Source organism: Eublepharis macularius, chromosome 6 (assembly GCF_028583425.1).
Source record: "Eublepharis macularius isolate TG4126 chromosome 6, MPM_Emac_v1.0, whole genome shotgun sequence".
Classification (NCBI taxonomy): Eukaryota; Metazoa; Chordata; class Lepidosauria; order Squamata; family Eublepharidae; genus Eublepharis; species Eublepharis macularius.
In genome coordinates, this window is record NC_072795.1 from 59,466,482 (window position 1) to 59,478,763 (window position 12,282).

The window sequence follows — 12,282 nt, forward strand, 5'->3', positions numbered from 1 at the left end:
CAGGGATCCTAATAAAGAGTGGATCATGCTTTACCCAGATTATACTAATGAAGTGTCGATATTACACCATCAATTCATGGAAGCAAGAGCTCTTACAAAAGATCTGAATTTGCGAAGTTGCAATACTACAACAAGCATCTTGTCATCTTTTGTGTCTGGTACCAAGGTCAAATTAAGAAGTTTCACAGCCCATAGTCAGCAGCTTACCTCATTGGTCTAAAAAAATTGTTTGTGCTGACTGAAGAAATATTAGAACATTTATACATACACAAATGAAACTGAAAACAAGGAATCTTCCCTCTTTTCTCCCTCCTGTCTCTTTTTCCCTCTTTTTGTTTTGACTTTGAGATCTGGGCATAATGCCAGCCAGAGATAACAGCTTGGCTTTTTGCTAGGTCCTCTGTGTGTGTGTGTGTGTGTGTGTGTGTCTTTTTTCCCTTTAAGTATCTCTAAGCTAAGCTTTAGACAGATAGATGGTCCAAAAAGATGTGAAGCACAGATTTCACCCCCCTCTTCTGTTTATTTTTTCCCCTTCACTTTTGGTATGCAGTGGGAACTGCTGGAGTGGGCAGTTCCTGGCTGATTTAAAGAATTATGGTTTTACTTATTTTGTTTAAATTAATACTTTTTTACCATGTGTATTCTTTTACTTTTTTTTTTAAATAAAATTTTATTGGTGAGTGGAAAAAAGAAAAGAATTTTCAAATTTAACACATATAATCCCATTTCCCCCCCTCTGTCCCCCACCCTTTTCCTCCCCCCTCCCTATTGACTTCCAACAGCTTTCCAACCCTTAACCCTTCTTATTGCTTAAATTTATTTCATTTACATTTTCCTACCCTCTATAAATCATAATATCTCTTACTCTAAGCACATTCTGATTCTTTTACATAGACTCTATCAAGCATACTATCCATATGATATATATCGTGTCAATAAAGCATAACCATATAGCTTAGTATATAGCAAGGATCACAGTGTCTCTTACTTTAAACATGTTCTATTTCTTTTAAACATATACTCCGTCAAATATACTATCAATATAGTATATATTATAAAACATATATTGTATGCTATGCCACCAATGTAACACAGCACACAACATAGTATAACACAGCAACCTGATATTGTATTAAATCTGATCCATTAACCCATCGTTTTATATTGTATATAACATACCTATAATATATAGTAGTAATAATATACATATATAGTAATAATATATCTATTTAACCATTCTCATTATCCCATATATTCTATGTAAAGTTCCCCTGAATATTATGCTAGCTTAGATTGTAATTACATTCCCCCTAAATGGTAAGATCCCTTCTCTCTCCCCTTTCCAACATTATTCTTTAAAAATTCTCAAACTGCCACAATTCTCCTTTTACATCCCATTTTTTTTCCAAAAATCGTTTCAATTTCCCCCAATCAACAATATATTGCCCTAGGTCAAGATCTTTGAGTTTCCTTCTCATTTTGTCCATTTCCGCCATGTACAGCAATCTATATAAATCCGTCTTCTACAGTTGGTATTTCTTGTGTCTTCCATTTCTGCGCATACAAGAGTCTTGCCACTGCAGTCATGTAAAATAACAATGTTCTATGCTGCATTGGAACAGTCTCCATTCCCAAGTTCAGTAGCAACAATTCTGGGTTCTTATTTATTTGTATTTGTAAAATCTCATTAATTACTTCGATTATTTCTCCCCAGTACTGCTTAGCTACTTCACATGTCCACCACATATGATATAGTGATCCTTCATGTTTTTTGCATTTCCAGCATTTGTCTGACATATTAGTATTTCCTAGCGCAATTTTCTTTGGTGTTAAATACCATCTGTAAATCATTTTGTACACATTCTCTTTAATGTTCGTACAAGTTGAAATCTTCACTGTGTTTTTCCATAGGTACTCCCATGCCTCCATTGTTATTTCCTTATGAAAGTTTATTGCCCACTTCACCATCTGGACTTTTACTGTTTCGTCCGCCGTAAACCATTTTAGAAGTAATTTATAGATCTTAGATATTTCCTTCTTGCCTTCTTGTAGTATCACTTCCTCTAGTTCCGAATTTTCCAGTCTTATATCTACTCTCAGGCAGTCCGCATTATAAAGATCTCTGATCTGTCTGTACTGAAACCATCCATAACAAGGAGACAATTCTTCTTCTGTCTTTATTCTCAGCTTTGAATATTGTATTTGTGTGATCTCCTTGTATGTTAAGCATTGCTGTTCGTTATCCACAGTTCTCGGATCTATTACTTCGTACGGAACCACCCATGAAGGAATTCCATCTTCCATATACACCTTGTATTTCTTCCAGACCGTGAAGAGGCTTCTCTGAATATAGTGATGCAAAAACATAGAGTCCGCTTTTACTTTATCATACCACATGTATGCATGCCATCCAAATATTTTTTTGTGTCCCTCCAGGGCCAGCAACTTGCGGTTTTTTAACGTTATCCAATCTTTCAGCCATACAAGACATACTGCCTCATGATACAGTCTTATGTTGGGCAGTTGCAAGCCGCCTCTTTCCTTCGTATCTTGCAAGACCTTCATTTTCACTCGTGGTTTCTTGCCTGCCCACACAAAATCTGAGATTTTCCTTTGCCATTTGTCAAATTGTTTGGAGTCACGGATAATTGGAATAGTTTGCAACAAGAACATCACATGTGGTAAGACATTCATTTTTACTGCTGCTATTCTTCCCAGCCATGATAAGTTCAGTTTGTTCCATTTTATTAAGTCTCTCTCTATTTGTATCCACAGTTTCTCATAGTTACTTTTGAACAAGTCTATATTTTTTGCAGTCAGTTCGATACCAAGGTATTTTACTTTATTAGTTACCTCACAGTCTGTTATCTCCATTAGCTCTTGCTGCTTCTGTTTAGTCATATTCTCACATAAAATCTTTGACTTCTTTTTATTCACATAAAATCCAGCCAAATCTCCGAACAGTTTTATTTTCTCTATTACTTTTGGCATATTTTCAATTGGATCCTCTACTATTAACATTATATCATCCGCAAAAGCTCTGACCTTGTAGGAAAACTCTTTTATTTTCATACCTCGAATTGTATCATCCTCACGTATTTGAATCATCAGTATTTCCAAAACCAAAATAAACAACAATGGAGACAAAGGGCAACCCTGCCTAGTTCCTTTGCTGATTTTCAGTTTTTTAGTCAAGTCCTCATTCACTATAATTGCTGCACTTTGGTCTCTATAAATTTCCTTAACCGCTTGTATGAACTTTTCTCCCATTTGCAACTTTTCCATGGTAGCAAACATAAAGTCCCAGTTCAAATTGTCAAATGCTGTTTCCGCGTCTACGAAGAAAAAACCAACCTCTCTATCACAGTGTTTGTCATAATATTCAATAGCGTTTATTACTGTCCTCAAATTGTCTTTAATTTGTCTGTTAGGTAAAAATCCCGCCTGCTCTTCAGCAATGAATTCCGACATCCATCCTTTCAACCTCTCTGCCAACACCTTTGCAAATATTTTATAGTCATTATTCAACAGCGAGATTGGTCTATAATTTTTAACATTGGTCAAATCTTGACCTTCCTTCGGAATCAGCGATATGTTGGCTTCATTCCATGAATCAGGAATCCTTTGATCTTGCATCACTCCATTCATTGCCTCTTTCAGGAAAGGCACCAGTTCATTAGCCATCACTTTGTAGAACTTTGCTGTTAGTCCATCTGGTCCTGGCACCTTTCCTATTTTCGTTAATTGTATAGCTTCCTTTATTTCTTCTTCCGTCACTTCCTTATTTATTTTCTCTTTCCATTTTTCAGAAATTGTTGGGATTTTCACCTTCTCTAGATATTCCGCTATTGACTCTTTACTCACTTCTTTTTTTTGATACAGTTTTGCATAAAACTTGAAGAAGGCTCTACTAATGGCCGCTTGGTCCATAAACACCTTGTCATCTTCTAAAATTTTACTTATAGTTTTTTTCTCCTTCCTATTTTTTAATTGCCACGCCAAATATTTCCCGGGCTTATTTGCACCTTCAAACGACCTCTGATTCATCCTCTTTAAATTCCACTCTAGTTCTTTATTGTCCATTGCCGTCAATTGCTCCTGCAGAATTTTAATATCCTGGTATATTTTCTTTCCCCCCGGTCTTTTCTTAAGTTGTACCTCTTTGGCTTTTATTTTATCCAAAATTTCAGATCTCTTTTCCTCCTTTTTCCTCCTACTTCTTGCATTCAAGTCCATTAGTATGCCTCTTATCACCGCCTTATATGTATCCCATACTTTATTAGTCGGCACTTCTTTGTTCAAATTATATTGTATAAAAAATTTGGTCTCCCTTCGCAGCAACGCGATATTTTCTTCTATTTGTAACAAGTCCTCATTTATTCTCCATCCTTTTCTTTTATTGTTTTTCCCAAACCTCCACATAATTGGATTGTGATCTGAGCCTACCTTTGGCATTATCTCCACATCTCTAGTCCATAGTGCCAGTTCTTTAGAGGCCCAGATCATGTCTATTCTTGATAGTGTGAAATGCCTTGCAGAGTAAAATGTATATTGTCTGTTTTTAGGATATTGTCTCCTCCACACGTCTTCTAAGCTTTCTTGTTCCTTAAGCGTAAAAAACGCCTTTGGCAGTAGTCCTCTTTTTTTGTGAGCAACTTTAGACTGCTTGTTTTCCTCCAAGTTTGTAACTCCATTGAAGTCACCCGCCAAAATTACGTGATCATAGGACAGTTCATCTAGTTGTTTCTCTAAGTCCTTAAAAAAAATTTCTTTTGCACCATTGGGTGCGTAAATCCCAATCATCAATATCTTCTTAGAATTCCAAATAATTTCCACTGCTAGATATCTGGCTTCTGCATCTTTTAAAACTAATCTGGGCTGCAATTCATCTTTTATATACAGTACAACTCCCCTCTTTTTCTTTTTGGAGGCAGCAACAAATTCTTTTCCCAATTTAACAAATTTCAAGTATTTTTCATCTTGCTTTCTAATATGTGTCTCTTGCAGACAGACTATATTGCATTTTTTTTGATAGCCAGTGGAAAATAGCCTTACGTTTACAAGGTGAATTTAGTCCATTAACATTCCAAGATATAACTTTACACTCTATGATCACTTTCTTGTACTTTTTGGTAAGTCCTTTTCATTTTCCCTAATAAAAGTCTCCATCTCGTGACCAGATCTGATGCTCTTTCTTACTCCACCAAACTCAAATGCCAGTCCTTCTGGTATTTCCCATCTATATCTAATTTTCAGTTCCTTTAGCATCTGTACCAGTTCTCTGTATTTCTTCCGCTCGAATAGCACCGATCTGGGCAGCTCTTTCATAATTCTCACCACTTTTCCATCTATTTCTAATGGATCCTGAAACTGTTTGCTCACAATTAATTCTCTTGTGTTTCTAGTCGTAAATTGCACAATCATGTCCCTTGGGAGTTTCCTCTGGGCTGCAAATCTGGAATTGATTCTGTACGCCACGTCCAAAAAAGCTGCAATTTCTTCCTCTTCTTTCCCCAGGTAGTCTGCCAAGATTTCTGTAATCTGGTCTTGGGCTGATTTTCCCTCTACTTCTGGGATCGCATGAAATCTTAGTTGCTTTTCCATCTGTTTACATTCTGCAATGGCCATTCTGTCTCTCATTCCTCTCATTTCAGTCTTTTGCGCATCTGCTAAAGTTTCTACCGTTTCCTCTACTACGTTAACTCTCTGCTGTGTAACTTGTAAGTCATTTTGTATTTTATCCATACCTTTTGTCAGTTCTGCCATTTCCAATTTAAGTGACTCTTTAAAATCTTTTAGTTCTTTCGCCATCTCTTGCATCATGTCCTTAAGCTCTTTATTCCCCTCTGAAACTTTTTTGTCCAGGTTCTCCATCGTAGTTTGCCACTCTTTCTTCGACATCGTGGGGCTGGCTCTGCTTTGCTCTCACGAGTCTGCCCTTTTCCTTAGATCCGTGGCACTTTTTTAATGCTCTCTATTATTTTTAAAAGTCCAATTCCAGTTTGTTTTTGTCAAACCCTATTTTAAAGTGTCTAAAATGTCGGGCATTTTTTCTCTATGGTTTTATACTGAAGCACTCGCCCTTACCTTCTTCAAAGATGGCCTACTTACTTTTTCATTGAAGTCACTGCTTGCCCTGTTCCAAAATGGCGTCGCCCTACTTCCGGCATTTGAGGAAAGGGCCCTTCTCTCCACTCTCTTTGTAGTTCTGACGTACTTCCTATTCCCCTATGTTGCACAGCAGTTCTCGCGATTTTTAAACTTTCTCACAGTCCATTATCTCTTCTCCGCCACAGGTATGTAAACAATAATCCAATTTCCCCGCTAGCTTCTCTTTACAAAGTTACTTTTTCAAAAATTTTCTTGCCGGAATCTTCCCCCTTATATAACTAATCTGTTGCAGTTCTTAAATCCACTTTAGCCACTTATTTCTTTTTGTAATCTGTCCCGTACTGAGAGATAGCGATCTTTACTTTCTTAAACATTTTTCTTGGGTTGTAGTCGCTGCTTCTGTAATCCGATCAAATCCAATCCCTTTGCTGTTTTACTGAGGCTTGGGCATGTAGGTCTTATGCCAGAATTTGACTCCAGAGCCACTGCAGAGATCTTAGCAACCTTTCTTCGGGTGGGACCTCAAGGGTGGGTGGGAGTTCGTTGTGTAGAACCCCCCCTCACCCGAGATCAACGCGCCCTCAGGTCCTCGAGCGTTCTTGCCTGTTCTCTGCCTGAGAACAGGTGGCTGCGGGCAACTTGCGCCCCTCCAGCCTTCCAAACAGTGGTACGGACAGCTCAGCACTTAGAACTGCGTTAGACCTGCATGGATCCCAAACCGGGATCTTTTACTATTTTTGATGTATTCCGTGATAAGAGAAGAGAGCTTTGCTGTAGCACAGTGGTTAAGTGATCCAGCTGCAAATCAGCACTCCACTGGTTCAAATCCCACTATTTATATTTATTTTATATTTCAATTTATATACCACCCATCCCCAGGGGCTCTGGGCGGTGAACAGTTAAAATTGATAAAAACAAGAACTAAAATCAATATACAAACAATAAAACAAATTAACAAAGTGCAGTGGTGGGGAGAGCCCTCCCCCACCCCAAAGGTGGGAGGCCGACATGGCACCGCTCCCTTCAGTCACCGAACGCCTGGTGGAACAGCTCTGTGTTACAGGCCCGGTGGAACGATAATATGTCCCGCTGGGCCCGGGCTTCCATTGACAGAGCGTTCCACCAGGCTGGGGCCAGGACTGAACTACCATGAACTACCACTACTACCATGAACTAAGTAGGTGGCCTTGGGTAAGCTCTCAGCCCCAACTCCCCTGCTGTATTGTGGGGATAATAGTAACACTAACTTGTTCACCACTCTGGGTGGGGTACTAATCTGTCTAGAAGAGCAGTATATAAGTGCAGTTGTTGTTGTTGGCTGGATATATTATTTTTTGGGTTTGTGTTCAACCTGATATCATGGAATGTAAAGGACATGAGAGACACTACCAAATGTAAAGGTTATCTCCAAACTGAAAAATCTTAAGGCTGAATGGCTTTTTTTTAAAAAAAAACCCTCTTATAATGGAAAATGATAAAAACAAGTTGTGTAGAGATTGGGTTGGTGAGGTGCATTTATGGCATTTATAGCCTACCTTTCTCACAGAGACTCAAGGTGCATTACATAGAGTGAGATTTTAAAAGTCAGTATCAAGGACATTTTAATAAAAGGATAAATAAATGCAAGTTTACAAAGACATAACATTAACAAAAATCCAATACAAAGTTGAAGAAATGCTGAAACAGAGCACAAGCAATTCTAGGACGGACATTAGACAACACAGAAATACCCAGTAAGCTCATACTTAAAGCAACAGGTAGTACATAGGAGCACATACTTTAAACAATAGATAGTATGTACAGCAATATAGTGGTGAAGTCTACAGTCCCTAATTCACTAGTGAAGCATCTCTTCTGAGATCATCTCTATACAATACAGCCCTCTTATCTGTAAAAAGCCCTTTTGAATAATTCAGTTTTGTATGGTTTGCAGAAGGTCAGGAGAGTGGGGGCTCTCCTGACTTCCTCAGGCAGGCTGTTCCATAGGACAGAGGCCACCATAGAGAATGCATGTGTATGGACGGCTGTTGATTTCACTCATGTGCAGGGTGGAGCCTGCAGGAGACCCTGTTCTGATGAGTAAAGCTGCTGTGAAGGGACATAGGGAGAGAGGAGGTCTTGCTGGACCAAGGCCGTGAAGAGCCTTGTATGTGATAGCTAATACCCTGAATTGAGTGTGGTAACTAATAGGTAGCCAATGGAGTGACTGCAGGGTGGGAGTGATATTCCTGCTCGCTCCTGATAACTGCAAAGGAAGGAAGGCACCTCCCAAACGGAGGGTAACAACTATGAACAATTATAATACAATTCAGAATTATCAATCCATTTTTTTAAAGTGCTAGAAGTGCTCTATTTTGTAAACAATGAATATAATAATAGAGTTTTATGCATACAATATATAACAGTAGGATTTCAAGGAAGAGTACAAAAGCAGCTTAACATTGAATACCAATTTCCAATAAACACACCATATATAGTATTATAAATCTAAACAGCTTGATGCAATAAATACTAGTTCTTGTACATGAATAATCAAATGCTAGACATAAGTTTTGCAGGTAAGTAACACCTTTTTCAGTCCATGAATATGCTGTTATTGTTTCTTCTTTCTCTATGAGTCCATATAGGAAAAGCTGTGATGCCTGACTTCTTCTGGAGGAATTACTCTATGGAAGAGAGGGAGAGAATTCTGTGCAGAGGTCAACCCCCTACTCTTACAAATGAAGATACTCATTCCCCATCTGAAGATTGGTCATGTTTACACCAATTATATAACAAAAGATGTAAAAAATATTCACTATGCATCATCTCTTATTGAATATACAAAACTTAATATTATACCAAGAAGGCTAAGATTACATAAACCTCCAGGTATGTTTTTGGATCATGAGATTTTTAAATCTAAGTGGGCATGCATTTTAAATAAATGCTCCTTTGACTTGATTCTTCTTTTGATCAATAGATGTAGTGATTAATCAGATAAGCGTACCACTGAAATAACACGGGTAGAGGATCAGTTAAAACCTACTGTTCCAACTGAAGTTGATGAAAAGGAGAAATTGGAGATAGATCGTTTAATTAAAGAGGCAGAGCAGAAACTTAAAGAACTTAAAAAGAAAAAACTTTACAGTCTCTGTAAGGTTTGTCCCTGTTGGTGAGATATCCCCCATATCTCTAACCGTTACCTCAGGCTCTGAGGAGTTGCTGGGGCTGTTTCCTGCCAGGTACGGGTCAGGGCCAACCTCTGGTTCTGAAAATTGAAAAGCCATCCTAGAGCTGGAGAAGGAGTACTGTCTCAGTAGTGGTTCAGGAGAAGGCTCTCTGGACCATACATCAGTATGGTATGTCCTCCTGGTGTCTACCTCATGGTAAGATCTTTCAGTGTGTCTGGAGCAGCTCCTTCTGGGGAGTTGTGGAGAGACCAGTATCCCTTGTGAAGAATTTCTCCTTCTTCCAAAGTTGAGCATCGTGACAATGTTCTAGAACGCATTGAAGACATTCTGAAGTGTATTGAATGGGTAGGAGAGGTTTCAATCAGTAGTACCTCCTGATCTACCCATTCTCCTTCGGGGGACTTTATGGGGATGCTTTCTTTCAGGGCTAGGTGCTTTGTCTTCCTTGTTCTCTTTCTAGGGGGTTCCTCCGTTGACAACTGGTTCCAACGGAGACTGGGTAGGAGCCCTTGTGGAGTCCTTAAACTTTGACCGTTGGATCTGATGCGTCGATCTGATCGAGATGGAGTATCCAGATCTGATTGCACTGGTTGGGTTTGTGTCGACTCTGTCAAACTCAAAGCCTTGGGTGCTACGGGTTGGTTCCGACTGCAGGAGTTTTCAACCCCAAAGAGCCTGGTCGAAGGGTAGACCGGGGTTTTTAAATCTGAGGGTTTGGCCCTTGCAGACTGTGCTGGCTTGGCCACTTTTGGAGATGGTCCCGCAACTGCTAATGCTTTCTCCCACTGTGATGCTTCCAACCTGATCCCTCTTTCAGCCCTTTAAGTGTAAAGCTTTGACAATGCTTACAGGATTGGATATTGTGCCCTTCTCCTAAGCAGATTAAACACAATGAGCATCCATCCATTTTTGTATTGCAACTCGTGCGATGTTTGAACAATGCTTTATCAGTCATCGTATTCACTTTTGATGGAAAAGAATATTGAATACACTACACAATGTAAAGGGCTTCAACAAATGTCTCAGCCAAGAACCTCTCTACATGGTGGCAAAAGAGGAATTGAGGGTACAAGGGGCACCCTGCCTCCTTAGAGGGCTGTTTCAGGTGGGAAAACAGCCATGCAAGTGTGCAGGAGGCGAGGGCGTCCTCTAGTGGTTTTAAAAAATATACCTAAGAAACCTCCAATTGACAGGCTTCTGCATGCACAGTCCCATGTGCACAAGACTACCGAAAATGAACTTATGCTCACAGTCATAGCACAGAGATTGATTGCACAAATACCTCACTTTTGGAAAATAGTTTGGTTTATGTGCTCTTTAGCATTATCTTAGAACAGAAGTTATGAACTTCTAAATGATTACAATATGGCAACAGAACTAGTAAAACATACAAGAAGAGGAATGCTACCTGTATTTTTACCTAGATCCATTTAAAAGAATGGATAGAGCTGCATTGACAAAGCATATTTTGGCCCATGAAGTACTAACAGTTGAGGGGCTTGAATTTTATATACACAAACATTAATCACAGTTCTTAGATTCAAATGTTAAAGTCTAAAACCCTCTTAATGAAACTGCTCATGACACCAGATCAAATAAGCCAATGACAAGTGGAAAGATCATGATAGCCCATATGGCCAAGGTCACTGGAACCTATCAGCCATCAAGGCAGAATATAGGTGATGCTCAAGCACTCTCGTGGCCTTAAACTGAAACTCAGTTAAGATGCAAACAAAGATAACATAGGACTATCTTGGTTAGTGGCTGAACAAGCAGTATTCCCTGATCTACAACCAAAGGAAAAAATCAAATATACCTCCTTTGGAAAGGCTACTCAAGAATTCCTATTGCCCTAGGAATAGATTGCTATAAATCTAGGAATGTTATACATCACTAGCATATTAATTTAGAAAGTGGGCCCTTTTCCAATTTCTAGCTGTAAAACATTTATGAAGTGCTGCTACATTACTCTCTGTAATAGCAATTTTTAAATGACTTACTTATAGAGATAATGGAAAACTGCTCTTCAGAGGACCTATTCTGAATGCCTCCATCTTCAGAGGTAAGGTGGGTTGTCCCCTACTGACAGGGCCTTCTGTTTTTCTTTCCCTGTTACTATCCACACAGACCCAAACTCAATTTTTGGCTCCAGAATCAGATCTAATGTTTTACTTTGTTTAGGCATCTGTGGGTCGCTGAAGCTGTTTTAGTTCAGTGGGTTTTCTTGTTTATTGTGCCTGATTTTTTTTCTCCTTTATTCTTCATTATTTATGGCTGTTCTATAATTTCTCACCGTGGTTCTGAAATTATAATTGCTATTCGATCTTTCTACTATATAAGCTAGTGAAGTAAATTCACTCAATGCTACTGCTAGCTGCATAAACACTGCTGTTTTATTGTGCTATTTTAAAGAATTGTATTGATTGTCTGTTGTTGTAGAAGATTGGTTTGTGCTGCTGAGTACAGTGGTTGAAATATTTTAAATAAGTAAAATGTTTGCTGCATAAGCATGAAACAATTCTGATGACATCTGTCCAATCTCTAAAGCAAAGGCCCTCCCTCTTGGTTCACCTATAAGCATTAAAGATTAATAAAATAACAGTTAATATTAAGGAGTAATAGGGCCACTGGAATGCCATGACCCTAACAGTTGTCTTTCAGCTTTTTTTCAATATTTTTTCTCCAGATATATTACACAAGCTTACTTTTTGTGAAGGAACTCCCCAGCTGCTACTGCAACAGGTCGATGTGCAGAATACACCAAATGATAAACATTCTCACAGTCTTCATTGGATAAAGCTTCTTCACTTCCACTGGAAAAGCCAGAACATATTACTGAATCAAAAGCACTAAGATTCAACTTTACCACTTCCTTTAATCTACTTTTAGAATAGATGATACATACGAATGCCTAATGGACCTCACTTTTTTGATATTTATACCTCAATTTTTCTCCCAATGGGGATTGAAAGCGGTTTGCATTATCTTCTCCACTGTT

The 12,282-nt window shown here is 38.7% G+C and overlaps 1 protein-coding gene across 2 annotated transcripts in view; it reads right to left on the bottom strand.

Annotated features, from left to right (window-relative positions):
* The window catches only part of STAG1 (stromal antigen 1), a 319,961-nt gene that overhangs the window by 103,030 nt on the left and 204,649 nt on the right, over window positions 1-12,282 (bottom strand). For both annotated transcript variants that reach the window (XM_054982615.1, XM_054982614.1), the window contains one exon: window positions 11,990-12,097. In XM_054982615.1, the coding sequence (XP_054838590.1) occupies window positions 11,990-12,097 (108 nt within the window). The remainder of the gene's footprint in view (window positions 1-11,989; window positions 12,098-12,282) is intronic.